We start from the raw sequence: 24,646 nt of genomic DNA on the forward strand, positions 1-24,646 counted from the left end.
AGTCATTAGTTTAAAGTTTAATGTTCACATTAGAAATCACACTATATAAACACCACATTATTGATTATGTTCTTCCATCTGAGCCCTGTAATCACATACTATTGCCTCATTCTGGATACTCCTGTGACCCTTGACCCACCACTCTCTTTGCATTTAGTCTTTCACAATATATGTTAGTAACTGTACATGTTCTTGTGAAAAATATAATAATTCCCCAACTTAAGATTCAGAGGACTAGCTCTGACATCAAATATTGATTACTGCATAAACGTAGGTGTGTGTGTGTGTGTGTGTGTGTGTGTGTGTGTGTGTGTGAGAGAGAGAGAGAGAGAGAAGCTAGCAGATTAGAGTCTTGGTTTGTGTTTGGTGTGTGGTCTTTGCTGTTCACTCGTCTAGTTTATCCACTATGGTCCTTTCCTACAGACCTCTGAGCACTACAGGGTTACTGCACCTCTCTGCTTTCTTCATATGGTGAGCCTGAATGTTAAAGTCTGTTTTAACATTGTCTTTAAGTTTGTTTAGTTCACACGTCCAGCAGATCATCTGTTTTTTCATCAAAATAAATGCTGCCTTTTTCTTCCTGCAGTTGAGATGAAGGAATTAATGTGTCTTCCCACTATTTATTTCACAATTTTTTTTTTTTTAGAAAACATACGTCTTTTGAAGAATTGTATGGTTTTATGTAAAATAAAAGTGTGCAATAAGTGTGCAGTCTGTGTGTACTTCCTGATGTTTGTAGGACTTTTAACATGGCAGACATTTTACACAATATACTCAGACTGAGTGAGACAATTTTCTGCTGAGGTGATACTGCATGAGAATTCGTATGTACATATGTAATTTGTCAAAATTCTATATCAATGTTGTGGTAGTGTGGCTGTAGCTGCCTCTGAGCTGGAGAGTCGAGCACAGCATCGCCCCCCTCTGGACCCTGTGGACTGCTCCCTATCACAGTGGTCATCATGGACACGCTGTGACCCATGCCTCAAAAAGCGGGTGAGCTGCAGATAACACAAGATAGTACACACACTCGCACAGACAGCAGCCCATCACCATGTGCTGATAAAAACATTCAGGTTTTTATTCAGTGTTTTAACTGTCACCTTTTATACAAACACTGCGCTGTGTGACACATTTTAACACCAGTTTTATTACATTATTTGTTTATTCAATCTCTTTTTTCAACTGTCTCTCTCCATGTATTTTCTCCATCAACTCCACATCTGTCTCTTTGTCTCTCCACCTCTCTGCATCTCTCTCTCTCTCTCTCTCTCTCTCTCTCTCTCCCTCCCTCTGTCTTATGCTCCCTATCTCTCTCTCTATCTCTCTCCCAATTTATCTCTCTCTCTCCCTCTCCCTATCTGTCTTATGCTTCCTATCTTTCTCTCTCTATTGCTGTAACAGTTTCGCTATGCTAGGCTGCTCCAGCCATCTCAGTTTGGAGGGGAACCGTGTCATGAACTCGGTCGGGATGAAGAGTCATGTGCTCCGCCCCCTCGCTACACTTGCCGGAGTCCCACCCCCCTCTGTCAGGGCTTCCAGTGTACCAGCTCAGGTAGCCTTCTGCAGCTTTGCTGCTGTGTCCTCGGTGATGGGCAGAGGGGTGGGACATCATATTCTGACTACATTAACAGGAGGGGGAAACATTATATTTTGAAAGCCAGTGGAGGGTGGGGGAAGTTTTGTGCTTCTGAGGGCAGAGAGGAAGTCTAGTGCACCCTAGTGGCGTCCTCTCTGCAGGTGTATGTCTGTATGTGGATTTTTATAAAGGTTCATGGTTTTGATTTGTTTTTTAAATATATATTGGACAGCTATGAGTGATAAGAGTGTGATATATTCTGAGTGGCTTCTGTGTGTTGGAAGGTTTTCTGTGTATGTGTGTGAGTGTGAAAGAGAGAAATTCTAGACTTGTAGTGTGTGTGTGCTTGCATGTGTGTGTGTGTGTGTTAAGCTGTACTATGAAGTGTGTGTGTGTATTAACCTGTTGTGTGAAGTGTGTGTGTGTGTGTGTGTGAAGCTGTAGTGTGAAATGTGTGTGTGTGTGTGTATGTTAAGCTGTAGTGCGTGTGTGTATTAAGCTGCAGTGTGTGTGTGTTCCTGCAGGTCGCTGTGTATTGGAAGGACTGCGCTGTAATGGTGATGATGACTGTGGTGATGGTTCTGATGAGAAGACCTGTAAAAAGTTGTTCAAGGCCTGCAACCAACAAACTGAGGAATACTATGGCATCGAGAACCTTGCTAAAGGGTGTGTGTGTGTGTGTGTGTGTGTGTGTGTGTGTGTGTGTGTGTGTGTGTGTGTGTGTGTGTGTGTGTGTGTGTGTGTGTGTGTGTAGTGGTATATGTGAGTAGTCAAAGTCAAAATCAAATTTATTTATATAGCACATACAGTATATATGACAACACATGTCACAAAGCAGCTTTACAATCGTATGGGTCTAGATCCCTAATGAGCAAGCCAAAGGTGACAGTGGCAAAGAAAAACTCCCTAAGATGGTGGGGATTAGGAAGAAACCTCGGGAGGACCAAGACTCAAAAGCAGAGGTGGAAAGAGTACTGAAAAATTGTAATTGAGTAAAAGTATCATTACTTTGCCTAAAATCTACTCAGAGTAAAAGTAAAATTACCCATCTCAAAATTTACTCGAGTAAAAGTACAAAATTACTTCATTTAAAATGTAATTTGAGTAAAAGTTACTTAATTACTTTCAGTTATTTAATGCATGGATGAATCATGAGCCAAATTCAGCACAAGTTGTTTTAATCGATTTCAAAGTGTATTTAAGTGCACATCCACACTTGCAAAAAGATCAGCTGGGCTCAGATACATACTTCCTCACAGCACAAGGACATTCACAACCTGTACCATAAAGTGCAAACAATTTTCAGTCCTATTGTCCAACGGACAACACTATGATAAGAATAAAGAAATTTAAATTACAAATTATTCAAAAAACAAAATGCACACAAAATTAAGTGCCCACAAGATGCCACATCAAAAATAAAAAAATGCTCATAGGATCCCACAATTTAAAAGTAAGTGCTCACAGGATTCAACTATTCAAAAAACAGTGCCCGCTGGATCCCACTATTCACAATAAAATGCCCACAGGTTGCCACAACTCAAAATAAAATATAAAATGACCAAAATCTGCATGATCTACTACAGTCTGCTTTGCAAGACAGAATGGCAAATACAGAAAATAAAGTGTCTTTCACATTTAATTAACAAAAATAAAGTGCTTTGGTAAAATAAAATGCTACAGTTGCAATACCAAAAAAAAACAACATGGAACACTTTTTTTGCACAAATTAAAGACTAATATTTTTCAGTAGCTTTAAATAAAATAAAACTAAGTGAAAAATAGCACCAGTAAACTAGCTGCCTCTAAATTTTTCATGAAAACGTCTCTAGCAACAATAGAACTGTCCACAACTTTGCAACAACTGATGACTTTCAGAAAGTCATAAAAGAAAACTGGACATAGTGTTCAAGATTACTGTTTATTTGCAGGTGCAACATTCAGATTCTTTTGTAGGAAAAGAAGCTGATCCACGTGTTCTGGAGTAAGACTGCTTCTCTGTGCTGTCACTATATCTCCAGCAGTGGAGAATACTCTCTCAGCTGCAACACTAGTGCCAGGAATACACAAGTAGCGTTTAGCCTGTCTGGCCAAGAGAGGGAAAGCTGCCTCATGGGTTCTCCAGCAGGTTAGGGGGTTCTCTGACAGAGAACGTGGAGGGGCTTCCAGATATGTCTTCAGTTCCTCTTCAGCTCTGGTGCTGGCAGATTTACGGACAACACTGACTTCAGTAAATGTCTTGCCCAATAGATTAAACAGTGCAGAAGGGCTTCTTTTTGGAGGAGGGCCTTCTTCTGGGTCTGGCTGTGGTGTCTCAGACTTGTCCTCACCATCATCTGAGTTCACATGACTGCAGCAAAGAAAATTCAAGAGTCATATCTGTCCCACTGTACAATATAATCACAACAGTAGTCACTCATTTCATGGTAAAATTATTATTTTTAAATCCATGCATGCTTAACAAACTGACCTACTTTGCTATCCATTTTTACATGTATAAATTTGTTACACAGTTTAACAATATATTTATATTGTTCAGTACCTGGAGTGCAGCCTCTGCAACTACATTGGCATGGACTTCCAGCTGGTCCTTTGTAGCGAGGCAAGGCAGGGCCTTAAATCTGGGGTCCAAAAATGAAGAAATGTAAAGCATGTGCTTGTCCCGTGCACCACTGTATCTATGGACGTAATTTTGATTTCAAAAGTGGGGGGGACATGGATTCGTCGCTATTTAAATATTTGGTTTTAACCGTAAAAACTGGGGGGGGACCAAAACCGGCTTTTGAAAAAGTGGGGGGGACATGTCCCCCCCCCAAAAATTACGTCCGTGACTGTATCTTTTAACTAGATCTTCATGGATTACCAGTTTGATTTCCCTGATAACTGGTGTGTCAGCAGCAACACCAGTTGTCTCTGTGTCATGCAGCAACTGAGCATGTAAAGGAGCAATAATTGAGTGTGTAGGTGTAGAATCCTCAGACATTATGTAGGTTGCATCTTTCATTGGTTTTAGTGCCGATGCTATTTCCTCAGCAGTGGAGATGTCCATGTCACTTAGTGTACAGATGTCACTTCCACATCTTCTCACCTGTGGAGAGAGGAGGCTGCTGTTCTAAGAATCGCTCAATCATGTCTAGCGCGCTGTTCCATCGTGTAGGAACATCCGTTTTCAGTTTGTGCAGCGGTAACTGTAGAAGTTTCTGTTTCTCCTGCAGTTCATGATTTGCGATGGTGCTGCGGTGGAAGAAACCAGTAATGCACCTGATCCTGATCCTGATCCTGATCCTCCCAAGCAGTTGTGACACTGTAGTTAGCTTCAGAGCTTGTTGGGCAGCCAGGTTCAAAGTGTGGGCAAAACATGTAATGTGTGTCAAGTTATCAATCTATGTAGTGGCTAGCATGTTAGCAGCATTATCCGTCACAATCACCAGACAGTGAGCTCCCATCCATCAGCAACGGAGTGGAACATCGCATTAATATTCACAGCCGTGTGGCTTTCATGCATTACACGAGTTTGCAAAACACGGGATTCGAGCAGCCATGTGTCTGTTATATAGTGAGCTGTAAATGTTATAAAAGACTGGGTTGCCCTTGATGTCCATGCATCACATGTTAGTGCCACTCTGGTCGTTTTGGTTAATGTAGTTGCGACCTTCCTTTTAGTTTCTTGGTAAAGCTGTGGCACAGCTGTCTCAGTGAAAAACTTACGGGATGGAATGGCGTACCTCGGCTCCGCTGTCTGCAACATGTATATGAACCCCACGTTCTCCACCACACTATAAGGCCTTTGGCGATGAAGCAGGCGATAGACCTGGTACATTTTTTTGCCCACTCGGAATTAGCGGACAGTTTGGTGAAGGACTGCAGTGTGCGTTGGTCTGCTGCTGGTGGCTGACTGTGCTCCGAATCTTTTAACTCCGGGTGATGCCTGGTTAGGTGAGCCCGTGCATTTGTAGTATTGCCAAAATTCTTGAGCTTCATTTTGCCAGCCTTACACACAATGTAGCTCATGTCAAATTTGGTTTTTCCAGGTATTCGGTAAAAACCTAAATTTGCCCATATTTTTGCCTTCAACAAAGATGGGAAAAGCTGAACTTCTCTTTCCTCAATTTTTAAAAAACTTTTCCGCACATGCGTGTGTCCCAGAACCTGTTGCATCTTTTATACATTTTCTCCTTATCCTATGCTGTAGTGCCTAAAACTAACACTAAATCCTAAACTACCCATAAACCCTAAACCCTAACCCTAACCATTGATTCCTCAGCACAGTCCCTCAGAGATATCATCCTGTTGGACCTTAACTGTGACTCACTGTTTGACTTTCAGAATCAATGTCCTGAACAGTAACTTGGAGGGTTTGGTGCTGGACAACCGCTACTATGCTGGTGGCTGCTCGCCCCACTTCATCCAGGACATTCGCTTCAGGAAACCCTACAATCTCCAGCATTACACACTAGAGGCAAGTCTGTTTGGTGCTCTGTTCACTGAATCTTCACAGTCTCATCAATCTGAGTCTCGGAGTCTCCGACTGACCCTTGCACTCTGACCCTTGCACTCTGACCCCGAAGAGTAGCCACTTCATTGTGTGGTACAGCAAGCTGAACTTCTCTCTCCAGTATAGTGACGGAAACTGGTTAAGCTGTTTGTACTCAGATCAGACCCTGTAAATCAGACTGGCCTTCAGTGGAATTAGTGTTGTAGAATTTTAACAGTTACACTTAGAACTGTAGAACTGGAATAATCTCATAGCGGATAGATACTTCTGTTTTCTATCAGGTTGTGGCTTTTTTAAGAGTAATGGGGCTAGGGTTAGGGTAGGACAAGGATTAGGATTAGAGGTAGGCATAGTTATTTAATTCTGTAAAGTCAGTGTGCTGTCAGCCTGTAACAGACCATATAAATAAATGAACATCATTTAGCTGTAATTAAAATGCACCTGACTAGATGCACCTAGAGCAGAGGGTTAGAAGGATTTGGGGTTGGGTTACGAGGATGGGAGTTAGAGGGTTAGGAGATTAGGAGGATAGGGTTAGGGAATTAGGAGGATAGCGAGTTAGGAGGATGGGAGTTAGAGGGTTAGGAGGTTAGGGGGTTAGGAGGATAGGGTACAGGGTTAGGAAGTTAGAGGATAGGGTTAAGGGGTTAGGAGGATAGGGTTATAGGGGGCTAGAGGATAGGGTTGGGGGTTAGGAGGATAGGGTTAAAGGGTTAGGAGGTTAGGTTTAGGGGGTTAGGAAGTTAGAGGTTAGGGTTAGAGGTTAGGGTTGGGGGTTAGAGGTTAGGGGGTTAAGAGGTTAGAGGGTTAGGGGTTTAGGAGGTTAGAGGTTAGGGTTAGCAGATTAAAGGTTAGGGTTAGGGGGTTAGGAGGATAGGGTTAGAAACTTGGGGGCTTACGTTGTTATGGTTAGAGGGTTATAGTTAGTGGGTTAATGTTAGAGCATGGAACAAGGGTTAGAGGGTTAGGGTTAGACAGTTGGGGAGTTAGCTTTAGAGGGTTAAAATTATAGCGTGTTAAACATGGCTGCCTCAAAGTGGTGGACTCACTTTATGGAACATAAACTGGTTAGTTTGAGGACTACAATGCAGTTTGACTCTTTATCTCTTATCAGCTGAACTTTATAGGAAAAATATTTCTAAAAATAAATTATAACTCATAAATATTGCATACTACTTTTTGGTGTTAAAATTACTTATTGGTTCTTTAAGAAAAAAAGGCAGAAATGTGAGTAATGTTGGCATTGTGAGACAATGTCAGAATGAAGAAAATAAAGAAATAAAGTCAGGTTTATTGCAATATTGATCCAGCAGTTCAATATTGCAATAGTATCTAGAAATAAAAACTTATGCTGTAACAACCTGTAGAACTTACACAACCTGTTTACACATGGTTGCTCATGCCCTACAGTAACACTGTAACACATCAGTCTGGCAGAACTTTAAAATGACAACCACTAACCATACCCAACCAATTTATCTTCCCCAGACAAAAGGCTCATATGATTTTAAGCTTGAAGCATACGAGTCATATGAGAAGTATTCTGAGCACACGATGAGGGCCACGTTGTCCAAGACCAGCGTCTCCTTCGGCATTGCAGTGCCTGGCGTGTTTGAGCTCGGCTTCAACTACAATGACAGCAAGTACAAGAAGTCTGAGAAGAAGCTCCGGCGTTATTCCGGCACGGTGGGCGTGTGATCAGAGAGCAGAGATTACAACAACAAGGGAAAAGAGTGTCAACAACAGACATAATATAACTGGGCTGTACAGATGGAAAAGGGACATTTATATTTTCTTATATTAACTTATTTATGTAGTTATTTATGGCTGTGTTTCCCAATCACCCTTTTACACCTCCAGTTGTCCCCCCCCCTCTCCCTTCTCTCTCTCTCTCTCTCTCTTTCTCTCTCTCTCTCTCTCTCTCTCTCTCTCTCTCTCTCTCTCTCTCTCTCTCTCTCTCTCTCTCTCTCTCTCTCTCTCTCTCTCTCTCTCTCTCTCTCTCTCTCGGAATCACCACCACACTAGAGGAATGTGCAGCACTGGACAGTCGTACCTGTAGCTCTTAAAAAGGGCAGATTAAGTGCAGGTGTAGCGCATTAGTAATTGGGTGATTGGGAAGAAGGGAGTGACGTGTCAGAGGTGTGTGAAAGTGTGGGCGTCTCCCCAAAAGATCTGCGCCAGCCTACCGTGATACTCCCACTTGGGTTTGTTTTTTTTTTAATTAAACCAAACATTACATAACACTTCCAACATCAAATTTACTATTTATATTATTCTTTAGGTAGCATTGGCCAGTTAGCTAATCACAAAAGAAAAAGGCACAAATGTCAGCCAAAACAGAGTTTGCGGTCATGAATGGTGGGCAACCCTTATTCAAACTAAATAAAAGTTTGCTTAACAAGCTAACAGCCATGTTTCCAAAATAGTTATTATTTAAGCTGACTGTTATACAGGCTGAGTGTTGTAGCTAAACCACAGGATCACTTGCAGGTATGAAGTAATGCTACTGATAGCAACCAGTTTAAATAACAAATATTTTCTATGTCATTTTGCTATGTCAGGTAACAGTGTGACATATAGGTACAATACCCTAACCATAATCCATGGTCCTGACTAATGTGTTTTTGGACGGGCATGATGTTTGACGGGTGTGTTCTTTAATGGGAATATTATTTGACTTGTTCTTGGCAGAAAAGCCAGTTCATCCATGCACACTCCCAGCTCGAGCTGGTGCGCTACGCTTTAAAATCAGAGAACCTGATGCTGCATATGGACTTCCTGTCACGGCTACGTGCTCTCCCGCTGGAGTATACGTACGGCGAGTATCGGCAGCTCTACAGTGACTATGGCACCCATTACATCACAGAGGCTACACTTGGGGGTGACTTTGACTACACCCTCATCTTTAATAAGGAGAATCTAGAGAAATCTGGTGAGGAAAAGACAATGATTGTGCCCTTTTACATAATGTATTGGATTGGAAAAATAATAAACAATCAGAATGTTCAGGTATTATTAACCAGTGAGGATGAATATGTTAACCTAGTGTGTGTGTGTGTGTGTGTGTGTGTGTGTGTGTGTGTGTGTGTGTGTGTGTGTGTGTGTGTGTGTGTGTGTGGATTTTGCAGGCTACACTCTGAATGATGCTAAGACATGTGTACAAGTGGCTCTTAAGGTTGGTGCTAACATTAAGGGTGTGTACGTGTCAGCAGGGCTCTCAGGGGGAGGCTGCTCTGGCCTGCTCAAAGAATTTGGAGGTGAGGATGCTGGGCACATAAATGTATTTAAATGTCTTACAAAAATATGGTTTTGTCTTAGAGACATTTAAAGGGCGGTTTAACAACAAAGGTCACTGAAACATTTAAAATGTGAATTCACACATATGCTTTTGTGATGGCGGTCTGTCTCATATGAAGTCCAAAGTCAAACTTATTTGCATAGCACTTTTAACAACAGCTGTTGTCACAAACAGTTGTTTGAGCAGGTCAAAGTTGACAGTGGTAAGGACAAACTCCCTAGAGCAGGGGTGGCCAACCCGTCAGAGACCAAGAGCCACTTTTTTTACTGTGTTACATCAAAGAACCACATCATACACATGGGCACGCTTGAACATCACCCATCCCTTCCTCTCTCTCTCACACACACACGCACACAGAGAGACCTCTGCTCAGAGATATTGTAAATGATATGGTCTGGTGGTTAGGGAACTGGTCTAGGGCTGCCTACTCTGCCCATTCTGTTAAAAACGTCCTCTGTTCATCTTCATATTTTTGTTTTGCTGTGCATTTTTCCCTGTCATTTTGAGATCAAACCTGACACAAATTGTTTATTGAAATGATTTTGTCCTAACTGGGACGCTTGCCAGTGTTTTCATCTCACGCACATGCGCGTTTGACAAAAATACCAGGGTGAACTCAAGCTAAGCGAACAGCACATAAAAAAAAAAAACAAACACAAAATATGATATAAACGTAAGTCGTGATTTTGGCATGGTTGGAGGAGGTGGGCATACACTACGAGATCTGTTAAGTATGCAACTGTTGTTTTCTAGGCCAAAAGTGGATAAACTCCGTTATAAACGCCACTGACCTGCGCTCACCTTTAGGAAGAAGAGAACAGACAGCAGCAGTAGTTTTGAAGCCTCCATCAGTCGTCTGCGGTGCCTTTGCTGCACCTCCTATGTGGTTTATTCTAAAACGTGTGACAGAAGACAGTGTCTCATCAATGAGACTCAAACCAGAGTCACTTCATGCCACTAGTCTCCCATTTTCCAGTACACCGGTTTTAAAAGTGTTAGCGGCTCGCTAGGCTTGATAACAAACCGCGCACCATGAAGATGTAGCAGTGTGTCGCCCTCAGAGCTGATGAGGTAACCAGGCCATGGCACAGATCGTTAGTGCAGGATCGTTAGAGTGCAGGCCGGCTGAGGAGCTGCATGAAACCAGGCAAAGAGCCGCATACAGCTCGCGAGCCGCAGGTTGGCCACCCCTGCCCTAGAGCATGAGGAGGAAACCTGGAGAGGAACAGGAACTCAAAGGGGGGGACCCATCCTCCTCTGGTCAGCAACAAACACAAATAACAACATTGTCAATGTTAAAAAGCAAAATAAATAATGAAAAACAAAAAAGCAATGAATATCCTTTGTAGTTTCTAGACGTCCTAGTGTGGGTTCTGAGTGTAGGTCCAAAACTCATCTGGCAGTTGATGGGAATCAAGGGGATTGTGCGTTCAAGGTCCCAGTTTACATCCAGCACAAGAATAGTAAACAATATAAATACTCTGTAAAGAAAAATATAAAGGCGATATGAGATAGTGGTGCTACAGTGTGTAGAGCAGCAGTAGCGGATGACAGCAGTACTGCAGTAATTAAGAGGTACGGTGATGCTGTACGATATGCCAGCTGAGCAGTTGTGTGTGAGCAGTGTGAACATCAGTGGTGTCTTTGATGTGGGCCAGTATCAGTATTTCAGCACTTTGTGAGTATTGGGGTGAGAGCTGCTGGCCGAGGGTCATTCATGGTTCATTCATGGATGATGGTGTCCATCTTCAGGCAGGTGGGGACAGATGCCTGGATGAGAGTGGTGTTGAAAATGTCTCAGTACCTCAGAGGGTAGAGCTGCACAGTCTCAGCACCCACCTGAGGATGTTGTCAGGGCCACCAGCTTTACGGGGACGAATCCTCCGGAGCATCCTCCTTACCTTCGCAGGGGTCATGGTGAGTTCCCGAAGGTCGTAGAACCTGTTGAGCATCAGGCAGAGAGGATTAGAGACAGATTATTCCCACAAAAGGACAACAGTCTGTGAGCATGCAGAAAATCCCCATAGCACATATAAGTATTGATAACACAGACAGTCAAGCAATGAGAGGCAGTCCTCTGACAGTCTTTGTGTGAGGGAAGGAGCAGGTAACCAAGACGACGACCTTGAAGGAGAATTTTGTTTGGGTGCTAATGTAGATAACCACTTGAAGCTCAACCCTAGTACAACCGAGCTTCTATACATTCCAGGAACCCCAAACCCACACAGTTTCCTTTGAGAACACCTTGTTAACACCATCAGAAACTGCTTGAAGCCTGGGTGTAATGTTGGACAACCAGTTGTCCTTCTCAACACGTTTCAAAGCTGACCAGATCCTGCAGATTTCTCCTCTGCAACATATGAAGAATATGACCCTTCCATTCACAGGAAGCTACTCAAGAGCTTGTGCAGTCTCTAGTCATCTCAAAGCCGGACTACTGCAATTACCTACTTGCAGGTCTTCCTCTATGGGTCAAATCAAATCAAATATATTTGTATAGCGCTTTTCACAACATATGTTGTCACAAAGCGCTTTACAGGATTTACAAGGTTAACAATACTATGGGTCCAAATCCCTAATGAGCAAGCCAAAGGCAACAGTGGCAAGGAAAAACTCCCTAGATGGTGGGGAATAGGAAGAAACCTTGGGAGGACCAAGACTCAAAAGGGAACCCATTCTCCATTGAGCGGCCCGTTAACACCCAAATTACACAAAAACAAATTATACAGACGAATACACAAGTTACAAACAAATCACACAATCAGTCTAAGTATAAGGTAACTAGAATGAAAGTTCTGGGTGTTGATATTGTCAATGTAAATGTCTTATAATGAACGCCAGGTTTTCATTCCGTGTCGGAGCAATGATACTGGTATTGTAGGCTCCAACTGCAGTGTTACTCCCCAAGTGAACCTCGGAGAAGAAAGATATGTGATGTGGTAAATATGTAACAGATTATTCAAAGGCCAAACTAAACAGATAAGTCTTTAGTCGAGTTTTAAACATTGAGACATTGAGAAACATTGTGTCTGAGTCCCGAATAAAGGCAGGAAGATTATTCCACAGTTGTGGAGCTTTAAAGGAAAAGGCTCTTCCACCTGCTGTGATCTTTTTGATCCTAGGAACAGTTAATAAGCTTGCGTCCTGTGAGCGAAGTGAACGTGCTGGGTTGTAATGATCAATAAGTTCACTAAGATACTCTGGAGCTAAGCCATGCAGTGTTTTATATGTTAATAAAAGTATTTTATAGTCAATACGGAATCTAACTGGCAGCCAATGTAATGACGATAGTACAAGACTAATGTGATCAAATGTTTTAGTTTTCGTTAAAACTCGCGCTGCTGCGTTCTGAACCAGCTGGAGTTTGTTTATCGATTTACCAGAACATCCAGCTAGAAGACTATTGCAATAATCTAGGCGAGAGGATATGAATGCATGGATTAGTTTTTCCGCATCACTAGTATTTAACATGTTTCTAATTTTAGCAATGTTGCGTAAGTGAAAGAACGCTACCCTAGTTATATTATTAATGTGTGAATCGAACGAGAGATCTGGGTCTATTGTGACACCTAAGTTCTTTACCTCTGCGCTGGGGGTTATAGTAAAGGAATGTACAGTAGATTCAATGCTACATTACGTATCTTGTCTCTCGCTGCCCTAGACCCAACTATTATTAGCTCTGTTTTATCTGAATTTAGTTCTAGAAAGTTTCACGCCATCCAATGTTTTATCTCTTCTACACACTTCTCGATTTTACTGTTTACACCTAAATCATCGGGTTTAGCCGATAAATATAGTTGGGTGTCGTCTGCGTAGGAGTGGAAACTGATGTTGTGCTTATGCATAATCTCGCCTAAGAGTAACATGTAAAGTGTAAATAGAAGTGGTCCTAGGACTGTCCCTTGTGGGACACCATATTTAACCTGAACAGATTTAGATGTTTTATTATTAACACTTACACATTTGAAACGGTCGGTCAGATATGATCTAAACCAGGAGAGTGCAACTCCTTTAATACCTACCGTCAACTAATTCAGAATACTGCAGCACAACTAGTCTTCAAGTTCTCACATGTGACTCCTCTGCTACGCTCTCTTCGCTGGCTTCCAGTAGCGGCACTCATCAGATATAAAACCTTGATGCTTGCTTACAAAGCCAAAAATGGACTAGCCCCTCCCTACATGATGTCCATGGTCAAAAGCCAATCCATACAACGAGTACTCAGAATCTCAAGCCTGGCTCGACTCGAAACTCCATACTTAAAATCTCACAGAAGACAAAGCTCCAGACTATTCTCCTTCCTGGCCCTAAGATGGTGGAACGATCTTCCATTCGCTGCTTGGACTGCAAAGTCTATCGCTGTCTTCAAGCGTAGACTGAAGACTCACCTGTTTGTTGAGTTCTTAACAGAGCACTAACTCGGCAGATAGCACTTGCCGTTGTTCTTAAATTGTCTGTCTATGGTTATTTATGCTTCTTGGTAAACGTTTAACTTGCAAAACACTAGGTAATGACATTGACTCCTGTAGTTTAGTAGTAGTCTGACTCAAGGGTATCTTGAATTCTGGCCTATCTGTACTATTACCTAGGATGAATTCTGTGATCAGATGCAAAACACACTCGCTCTGGATAAGAGCGTCTGCTAAATGCCGTAAATGTAAATGTAAGCGAGAAAGAAGCATTTAGCAAGGAGCCCGTCCTTGAGCACGATACTCCTCTTAAGTCAGCGGCCTCCCAACTGATCCAACTTCACATGTAGAGCAGCGAGACCCTCCATAATCCAATCCAAGCTTTTACTAACAGTCACAGTCTGCGTTCCAACAGCTCTACCCATCGCATAAATCATGTTGGGCAATTTTCGTGGGCGTTCGATAACTGACCCCACTCTTTTAATTTCCTGATACACCAGGGCAACGCCTAATCCAATTTAGCAGAAACCCAGTGATCAAAGTTCCAAATAAGTACACGGGTTTGTCACTGGGAGTGTAAAGAGCTGCTGCACTGTTGCACACTGCCATATTGCCAGAAATCTTACCAGAAGGTTGCACATATGAATATTCATGGTGGTCTGTATGTATTTCATAAATATTATTAATGACGGTCTAGAATATTGAAAGCTACCTCAGCTTTACTGTACTTCCCAGACTCTGAGATGCACTCGTCCTTTGTGGAAGAACATGTTGCAGTGGTACGAGGAGGTGACAGTGAGACAGTTTCTCGCCTTGCCGCAAAGCAACTTCCCACCCCCGACATTATGCAGCTATGGGGTGATGCTGTCTACTACAACCCCGACATCATCCATAGCAAGGTCAGACAGCTGTACTCATGGGCCCTCATTGTCCAGCCCTCACAAGATGAACTGCAATGACCAGTCTTTATAGACCCATCTACAAAGGCAAATTCTTACAAGCTATTCCTGAAAGGCTGATCCTTACAGACCTCAGAGTGGAAATTTACATTGTCAGGGATCTCTGTATACATGACAAACTTTTGTCTCATAGTACAACAGTATATAGCTGAAGACGTATATCAAAAACATATGGGATGATCTTTTGACACCACACCAGTTTAATGAACTCTTGTGGTCTCCTTCTTCCTCTAGTTTGTGGCTTTATAGCAAGCACTCTCATTAGGTCGTAATAGTTAACTGTTGACGTTAACTGCTGCAGATGGCACCACTGTATGAGCTGGTGACAACACGGGACTTCACCAACGCTAACTCCCTGAAGAAGAACCTGAGGCGGGCGCTGGCAGAGTACCTGAGTGAGAGCAGCTCCTGCGGTTGTTCGCCTTGCCTCAACAACGGACGAGCCATTCTCAAAGGTCAGAGGTTATCCCTCATTAGGAGGTTTACGACAAGCAGCTTTCACTCTTAGTACACAACACAGGGCAGGCATGGCCTGATGGTTAGGGAACTGGTCTTGTGACCGGAGGGTCCCGGGTTCGATTCCCAGACCTGAGGCCATGACTGAGGTGCCCCTGAGCAAGGCCCTTAACCCTCAATTGCTCACTTGTATAAAAAATGAGATAAAAATGTAAGTCGCTCGAGATAAGGGCGTCTGCCAAATGCCATAAATGTAAATGTAAACACTGATTACATAATGATTAAAATGATTAAAATAATGCCAGATTAATAGAATGACCTTTACATTTTGAACTGAAACACCAGTATCAGTTATAAACACTATTGAATTTCTTTTCAGGTACCAGGTGTGAGTGCATTTGTCCTGTAGGTACCAGGGGGTTAAGCTGTGAAACAACGTTAAAGTCAGGTCAGTCTTTATCTTGACATCAGAGACTGTTGCTAGATCAGTCTTTATCCAGAAAATCAGACTGTTCCCGGTTAAGTCTTTATTATAAGTCTTTCATTAAAAGTCAGACCCGTCTTTTTCTGGATATTAGAGATCAAAGTCACAACTGTCATTGTTCAGACATCAGACCAGAAGTCATATTAGTCTTTATTCAGACAGCTCGAAATCCAACCAGTCTTTATCCAAACAACAGAGATAGAAGTCAGGTCAGTCTTCATCCACATGATATATTAGCATCTAGCATATCTCTGTCTCCTGTGGACTGCTGCAGGAATAGCAGTTGATGGGAGCTGGAGCTGCTGGTCGGAATGGTCTGCCTGCAGTGGTCAGTCCAAACGACGGACGCGTCAGTGCACTAATCCAGCACCACAGAATGGAGGCGTGGCCTGCACTGGATCACTTGAAGAGTCAACAGACTGTTAACTAAATCTTCAGTCAACATGTGAAATAAATTCAGTAAAACAAACATTTGTAGTGTAATCATTTTATTCCAACAACCAAAATATTAATGTTATTTTCTGTAACATTCAATTACACAAACTCTTTGTAATCTACTACTTATTGAGGTTGAGTTACAAATAAACACTCAGTGATATCCACTAGAGGGGAAAGTTGTGGTCTATAATGATCAGAAAGTGTATTTTTTTAAGATTATATTTTAGCATGACCACTTCCTGTGGTACAGCACTGGTTCCTTTCAGCAGCCTCTCCTCTGCTCAGAGCTTCCTTGGCAGGGGAAACCGTTGTCTGTCGGTTGAGGATTGTTGCACTCGCGATGTCGTGTTTTTGTCTCAGAAATGCAGGGAGTCCAGCCACCCCAGCAGCTCCAGGCTCCATGAGTAGGACCTGCTAAAACACACAGGTTAGAGGAGCAGCACTACTGCCAACCCCTAACCCTAGAGGAGCAGCACTACCCCTAACCCTTAAGCAGTGGCGGCCTCTGACAAATATCTCAGGGGGGGCAATTGTTGTGATGACATCCAAGGTGACCATTTCAGTGGGTAAATAAAAACAGTGACTTAACCAATGAAAATATAATCATAAATATATATTTCTCTTTACATTATAGACTGTACAGTATTTGTGCACCGATATATCTTGTAAATATCATCTTGGTTAAAGCTCTACAATGACTGAACAATTAACTGTGGTCAGCAAAAATTGTCACCTCTCAATTTGCCCTCACAAACAACTTTAAACATGGAGAGAGGCCAGATTTCAGATTTTCTCTTCCTGAAGAGCTCAGAGGCATTTCATCCCTGCATAGTTTTAAGAGCAGTCTCAAAACATTCCTGTTTAGATCCGCTTTTAGTTAAGAAACTATCTTAATAGTTTTATCTTATTTACTTTACTTTTTATTATCTTACTTCACTTTTTACTTTTTATGTTATTTTAATATTTTTATCTTTAATTTCTTTTAACATTTTCTTTTTGTCTTTTTGTCTTTGTCTTATCTCCTTTTAATGTTTCTTTTATTTATACTGTAAAGCACTTTGAGTTACATGTATGTATGAAAGGTGCTATACAAATAAAGATTATTATTATTATTATTATTATTTACCATTAATTAAATAAAGTGAATCTTTCCCACTCACAATTTCTGTATTCCTCAGACAGCATTTTATTTTAGGTGTTGCATTTTAGAATATAAATGGGCAGCATTAAGGATGGAACAGAATGCAGGGAAAGCAGAAGAGGGCGCTAGCTACTTCACAGCTTGCTAGTCATGTTTTCTGTTCATACCAGTTTTGCGAAAATCCCAGGTTATATTCTTTTCCTCCCTTTGTGGACACTTCACTTGTTTGATGTTTAAATTTGGTCTCGGTGGCTCTAATTCCTTAGTGCTAGTTTATCTTGATTATTACACGACAGAATGGCACTTCTCTTAATGAAACGGCTGAGTTGTTCTGAGTTTAAGGAACGCTGGCCGCATTGAGCAGATCGCTAGCTGCCGTTATTTTCCCTAGATTACGTCTGATGCAAGCACGTAAGTGCAAGCCCTCCCAGAATCCATAGATATTGCATTGCAGTGCCTACACTTAAAATAAAAAGACAGTCAGACTAAAATCGCCCAAAAGGGGTGGTACTACAAGGAATGCACCTCAACGCTGATTGGACAATGGCATTCAGAGGCAAAAGAAACTGTCCAGAACAGGCATAGCTAGTTAAATACCGTGATAGAATGTGAGAGAAAAACTTCCTTATCATCCTTTAGTGGTGCATCGCCCAATCACCCTATTTAACAAACCGACCATGCCCTTAACCCTAGAAAAGCAGTACTACCCCTAACCCCTAAACCAACAACAACCACATTGCTTATTTTCTTAAACACTACCCCTGACATACACTACCGTTCAAAAGTTTGGGGTCACTTAGAAATGTTCTTATTTTTGAAAGAAAAGCAGTTTTTTTTTCAATTTAGCTAACAATAAAAAATACACTATGCATAAAAAATACACTCTATACATTGTTAATGTGGTAAATGACTATTCTAGCTGTAAACGTCTGGTTTTTAATGCAATATCTACATAGATGTATGGAGACCCATTTCCAACAACCATCACTCCAGTGTTCTAATGGTACATTGTGTTTGCTAACTGTTTAAGGAGGCTATTGGATATTTAGAAAACCCTTGAAAACCCTTGTGCAAGTAGGTTAGCACAGCTGAAAACAGTTTTGCTGATTAGAGAAGCTATACAACTGACCTTCCTTTAAGCTAGTTGAGAATCTGGAGCATTACAATTGTTGGTTCGATTAAACTCACAAAAGGGCCAGAAAAAGACAACTTTCAATTGAAACTCGACAGTCTATTCTTGTTCTGAGAAATGAAGGCTATTCCATGCGAGACACTGCCAAGAAACCAAAGATTTCCTACAATGGTGTGTACTAGTCCCTTCAGAGGAGAGCACAGACAGGTTCTAACCAGAGTAGAAGGAGAAGTGGAAGGCCCCGCTGCACAACTGAACAAGAAGACGAGTACATTAAGAGTCTCAAGTTTGAGAAATCGACGCCTCACAGGTCCTCAACTAGCAGCTTCATTAAATAGTACCCGCAAAACGCCAGTGTCAACATCTACAGTGAAGAGGCGACTCGGGGATGCTGGCCTTCAGGGCAGAGTGGCAAAGAAAAAGCCATATCTGGCTAATAAAAGAAAAAGATTAATATGGGCAAAAGATCACAGACATTGGACAGAGGAAGATTGGAAAAAAGTGTTATGGACAGACGAATCAAAGTTTGAGGTGTTTGGATCACACAGACGAACATTTGTGAGACGCAGAACAACTGAAAAGATGCTGGATGAGTGCCTGACACCATCTGTCAAACATGGTGGAGGTAATGTGATGGTCTGGGGTTGCTTCGGTGCTGGTAAAGTGGGACATTTGTACAAGGTAAAAGGGATTTTGAATAAGGAAGGCTATCACTCCATTTTGCAACACCATGCCATACCCTGTGGACAGCGCTTGATTGGAGCCAATTTCATCCTGCAACAGGACAATGACCCAAAGCACACGTCCAAATTATGCACAAACTATTTAAAGAAGAAGCAGGCAGCTGGTGTTTTATCGGAAATGGAGTGGCCAGCGCAGTCACCAAATCTCAACCCCATTGAGCTGTTGTGGGAGCAGCTTGAAACGTATGGTACGAAAAAAGTGCCCATCAACCCAATCAAACTTGTGGGAGCAGCTTCTGGAAGCATGGGGTGAAATTTCTCCAGATTACCTCAGCAAATTAACAGCTAGAATGCCAAAGGTCTGCAATGCTGTAATTGCTGCTAAGGAAGCATTCTTTGACGAAAGCAAAGTTTAAAGTAGAAATTTATTTCAAATAAAAAAAAAACATTATTTCTACCTTGTCAGTGTCTGGATTATATTTCTATTCATTTTGCAACTCATTTGATAAATAAAAGTATGAGATTTCAGGGAAAACACAAAATTGCCTAGGTGACCCCAAACTTTTGAACGGTAGTGTAGTTGTATTCTAAATTTTCTAAATCATTCTAATATTCTAAATCATTCCTGCATCACTTTTTCTACCTTTGGCAAATCCACAATGAGGGCAAAAATAAACTGTCGTGTCAGTCACCTTTTCTTGTGGTCTTCTCACAGGCAAGGCCACTGTAGCCCTCCCTGCAGAGACAGCTGCAGGCTGTCCCAGAGAGCACAGCTATTCCATTGTTCTTGCATGGGGAGCAGCGGCAGGGGTTGAACTGCTGTGTGTACTCCTCCCATGCTTGCTTGAGGAGGGGCAACCTTGTCTTCGCCTGCTCAGCTGCCGTGCTGAAACGCACCAATTCATAAATGGGCATAGCCTGGAAGAGGAACAGAGAGAAACAGCCTGGGAAAGAAGAATGGCACAGTGGACAGAGGGACATATTCTGGGGAAAAGGAACAGAGACAGGTGCAGTGGAGAGGTGAGTAGAGAAGCATTCAAGCATCCTACTACAGGGGTCTTCCTGCAGGGCCCAGCATTAATTAATGTTTTAATTAATGGGTCAATTAATTAATGTAATGCTTTAATTAATGGTATATAGTGTGGTAGGTGTATATCTATACATCTATATCAGCTTGAAATGAAATGCCATGCTCATGGATGGATTTTGGAATTCTACAACACAACTCCAGTGGATGGTTCAAAATTCTACATCCAATATTAGTCTCAGTCTGAATGAATGTGATCTTAGGAACAGTGAAAATTCTATACCTCTGCAGCAGGGTTAACCCTAAGAAGGCTGGCATGTGAAGGAAAAGATACCCACTGTATGAAGCAAGAATTTTATTTATAATTGTATAATGTACCTCATACTCAATAACTGCTGGGTTGTATTTGAGAGATTCTCCCCACTTCCTGTAGCTGTTGGCATCATGTATCATCAGCTTAGCTGCAGTGGCACCAATCGTGCCTCCTTTTACATATGTAATCACATCATGGATCAGGCCACTGTGGGACTCTCTTTCTGTAAAACAATTCCATCCTGAGCATTAAAGAATTTTCCAAAATATAATGAAAGAAAAGTAGCGGTTAAGCTTAACCCCAGTGCAGACATACCTCTATTACCCAAACGTACTGAAGAGCACGTCTTGTGCTGTATTCCTAGCTGGGCAGTGGCACCACTAAACACTGGTTTGGAAAGTCCCAGCGAGGCACCCAGGCACTGGCTTACAAGTGTCCCCTCCATCTCTAGTGAACACACGAGGACAGTAGAAGGGTTACATCAGTGCTCTCCACCAGATGCTGAGGGCAGCCACAAGTACTGTGGAATTAGACAAATGGGAATCATGAAGACACCAGAAGAGCTGCCACAGCTAAATACCTACAAAGAGTGAGGCAAGTCTGAGGACCCAGCTGAATGGGAAGAACAAGATCCAGACCATCAACACGTACAGTCTACCAGTCACCAACACCTGTCTTTAATATGTTTCCCCACAGTATTTACACGTTGTGTCCTTTGGTTTTGTCCAAGGATTTAAAACTCCCTATAGCCAAAGGTGCCACGTACGGTGCTCCAGCCTGGTTTGTTTACATTTGACATTTAGTGATGCTGAAAAGCTACCTAGGGTAAGAGGAATATCAGACCAATTGCTTCTAGCAGCTTTGGGCCTGTGATGGAAATTTGATGATTTCCATTTATGGCAGGCTTTCTTAGTATATATTAAACAGAAATGGTGAGTCAGGAACAAGCCGAAGAAAAATGAGCATTTTCAAGGTGGCGATATAAACATTATTTAAGAAAATACTTGAAGTTCTTGAATGTCTACCAGACTGGGTATTTGATTTATTTAATTAAGAATAGAGGTTTTATTGTTAAGTTTACTTCTGTTGTGAACAAACCAGTTGACTCAGGTTGAGAGAATTTAATTTAATTTGATAGATGTAAATGCACTTTATATAGTGTACTCCTGCACTGGTCTGTTGATGTGCAAAAAATATCAAAAGTTAAACACCTTTTGTTACGGTGACAGTCCCGGACCCTTCCCTGTGGGCGTGCTGCTACGTTGTCTGCGTGTCGTTATGTATACTTCCGTGGGTGTGGGTTGTTCGTGAGCGTGTTCGTAGTCGCACCTGTGCCTTGTCTCGAGATCACGAGGGTCTGTGTTAATCACCTATTTAATGTGCGTTCGTGCAGTGTCTTGTGCTCGTCTTTGTCTAAAGTTTCGTGCCAGTGGGAGTGTCGTGTTCTGTGCTCTCTCCACACGGAGCTTACACGTCATATTTTTGTTCAATAAACGTTCAGTGTTGCACCGTCCTCGCTCGTCGTACCTCCTCCCTCGAGCGTAACAAAAAGACGAGCCGACAAGATGCCGGAGTACACAGCAGCACGAAAGTAGGGGAAGAAGGTTAAGCGTCGTCACGCTTCTTCCCCTGCGCGTCGCTGCGCAATGCCAGTACCCGACTGGGAGATGCAGCAGGACCCAGCTTGTGCACGCCTGCTGCGCCAAACTCAGGCGGCCGAAGACAAAATAGAGGCAGAGTGCTTCCGGCTGGCTGCTGAGAGGCTGTGGAGCGTAGGGCGCGGCGCTCCAACCCAGGCATTCCCCGAGGAGGAGTCTGATGCGCCAATTGTGTTGGGTGTAGGTGCCTTCGCCCTGACCCCTCCCGAATACGAGTTCGGGAGCGACGAGTCCGGAGAGGAAGAGAGCCCCCCCCCCCCCCCCCCCCCCCCGTTTATTCGGAGGAGAGCGAGGGCGAGACCAGCTGCGTCCCCTCCGTTCATGCAGCTCCTCAGACGTCCGAGGAGGAGGTGGTCAGCCCCCCGTCGTTGTTATACTCGGAGCGGACGGTGTATTACGGGGAGGGCGACGAAGACACCAGCCCTATTCCCTCCAGCCACGCCAGTATTACGGGGAGGGAGAGGAAGTCAGCTGCCCTCCGTCCATTTGTTCGCCACCCTCGGAGCATGACGACGAGAGCGAGGGGGAGGACAGTGCCTCTGGGTGTTCGGGGAACACCGTCCACCTCGGGAAAGAGGTTCCTCGGTCCCCCTCGGCGGTGAGCAGCGTGTGCCGTTCCCGCGACTCGACCACGGAGGAACCGATGTCCGTGGGTCAGAGCATCTCGGAGGAGGAGATGGAGACTCCGGGAGCGCAAGAGGGTCCCTGTACTAACCGGGATCCAAGTTGGGAGTTCGGCATGCCTCTGGAGACACTGCGGATACCCGCTAGCGCGCGGCGCCGGGTTCGGACTCCGGTAGCGCCCAAGAAGACCGGTAGCGCACCGAACAATGCGCGCTGGAAGCGCAGCGCCGAGGACCGGAGGGACTCCGCCGCCTGTTCCGCCGCCTTCGCCCGCCCCGCAGGCATTCCCAGGAGAGATAGCGCCACCATTAGCGCTCTGGCAGGCAGCCCAAATGTTGTCGTGGGTGCCTGTTCCTGTCTGTGTGTCTACCCCAGTGTTTCTCCCGAACCCCCTGTTCCCTCTTGTGCCCTTTGTGTTTACTGTTCCTGTGTGCGTGTTTGTGCTTGTGCCCTTGTTCAATGTATTTTCCCGTCTTCCCAGGGAAGGTGTTCTAGGGCTGTTCGTGGCGGTTCCCACCATCGGGGGAGACGGCTCCCGGAGGCTCGTGATCCCGGCGGCTCCGGACCTGCCCGTCGGTGATCACGAGGGTCTGTGTTAATCACCTATTTAATATGTGTTCGCGCAGTGTCTTGTGCTCGTCTTTGTCTAAAGTTTCGTGCCAGTTTGAGTGTCGTGTTCTGTGCTCACTCTCCACACGGAGCTTACACGTCACATTTTTGTTCAATAAACGTTCAGTGTTGCACCGTCCTCATTGGTATATAACTTTTTTTTTTACTGTAATGCAAATAGTTACTTTCCCTGGTAATGAGTTACTTTTATTATAGAGTAATTCAGTTACTAACTCAGTTACTTTTTTGAACAAGTAGTGAGTAACTATAACTAATTACTTTTTTAAAGTAACATTCCCAATACTGCTCACTTGTCTCACCTATCTCACCTGTTCATTATCTTCTGCCTGGTATCGTCAATATTCCTTTGTGCACGAAATTCCTCGGCTGCCCTGGTCTATGATTGGCAAATGCTGCTGCAGATTAGGAACTCAGTGCAAATTTTGTCTACTGCCAAATATTTTTCGTTTCCTGGCTCTGCTGTTTACTCGCCATCCTATGTTCCACTGCTGTGCGAGTTTGAAGGTGAGCCGAAGTCCTTGCGCAAAAAACGCAGTAGGAGAAAGAGAGGCTCGAGAGCTGGTCTGCAGTTGAAACTCAGGCACCTCTGGAATCAAGACCGAGCATCAGTTCTCCAGTGTTGATTCTCAGCTACCACTTCTCAAGACACTGGACTGTCCCGCGAGTCCTTGGTGCCGCGAGTGCAGCGTAGTGCGGCGTTATGAAACTTACATTACTTCCTATCAACAGTCAAACAATCCCAAGTGAATAAATAAAAATAACATCAAAGATATCGTATTTACTTTGTTCAAAACATATATATCAATGAGTGCAGCTATGGTAGTAGATGTAATAGTTTGTTTAATTTGGTAGCGGGGAGGCCGATGAATATTGTCGTTCAAACACAACTCGTACATTATGAGGCTGTGGTCAGATACGGCCTCACTTTGAGGAAGTACTGCTAAATTGGCAATGTCAGTAACAAATGATAAGACCAAGTCTAAAGTATGACTACAGTTATGCGTGATGCCCATTGAATCAAGAATTGCTTGAAAGTTTATGCTAAAAGAATCATGTAGATTTTCAAAGTAGATGTTAAAATCACCAACTATAATCACCTAATCAGCTGATAACACTATGAGACAGGAAGTCTGCAAAACTCGTGCAAAAACTCAAGAGTAGGAACCAGGAGGACAGTAAATAGTAATTAACATAAACAACTGTGTCGCTTTGTTGGTTGAGGATAAATTTGATACAGTAAGAATGAGATTTTCAAAAGAATTAAACTTGAAGTCTGATCTTTGAGACACACCTATGTCAGAGTCATATAGTGTGGCGACC

At 43.1% G+C, this 24,646-nt stretch overlaps 2 protein-coding genes across 3 annotated transcripts in view; one reads left to right on the forward strand and one right to left on the reverse strand.

The window, feature by feature from the left end:
- On the forward strand, window positions 1–16,689 carry c8b (complement component 8, beta polypeptide). 2 transcript variants are annotated; one of them, XM_077010305.1, is made up of 12 exons: window positions 1–471; window positions 873–996; window positions 1,405–1,555; window positions 2,104–2,245; window positions 5,906–6,038; window positions 7,563–7,760; window positions 8,766–9,006; window positions 9,203–9,331; window positions 14,517–14,680; window positions 15,042–15,195; window positions 15,576–15,644; window positions 15,955–16,689. In XM_077010305.1, the coding sequence occupies exons 1-12, from the start codon at window positions 407–409 to the stop codon at window positions 16,104–16,106; spliced, it is 1,722 nt and encodes a 573-aa protein (XP_076866420.1). In that variant the 5' UTR covers window positions 1–406; the 3' UTR covers window positions 16,107–16,689. The 2 variants fall into 2 exon arrangements, with proteins under 2 accessions (XP_076866420.1, XP_076866428.1); XM_077010313.1 differs by lacking the exons at window positions 14,517–14,680; window positions 15,042–15,195; window positions 15,576–15,644; window positions 15,955–16,689 and adding an exon at window positions 10,126–11,255.
- c8a (complement component 8, alpha polypeptide) overlaps window positions 16,267–24,646 on the reverse strand; it is a 17,240-nt gene continuing 8,860 nt past the window's right edge. The window contains exons 8-11 of the mRNA XM_077016812.1: window positions 20,730–20,861; window positions 20,480–20,637; window positions 19,767–19,992; window positions 16,267–16,529 (exon numbers count right to left, since the gene is read on the reverse strand). Of these exons, the coding sequence (XP_076872927.1) occupies window positions 16,381–16,529; window positions 19,767–19,992; window positions 20,480–20,637; window positions 20,730–20,861 (665 nt within the window). The 3' untranslated portion in view covers window positions 16,267–16,380. The remainder of the gene's footprint in view (window positions 16,530–19,766; window positions 19,993–20,479; window positions 20,638–20,729; window positions 20,862–24,646) is intronic.

This window comes from Brachyhypopomus gauderio, chromosome 1, assembly GCF_052324685.1.
Source record: "Brachyhypopomus gauderio isolate BG-103 chromosome 1, BGAUD_0.2, whole genome shotgun sequence".
Classification (NCBI taxonomy): Eukaryota; Metazoa; Chordata; class Actinopteri; order Gymnotiformes; family Hypopomidae; genus Brachyhypopomus; species Brachyhypopomus gauderio.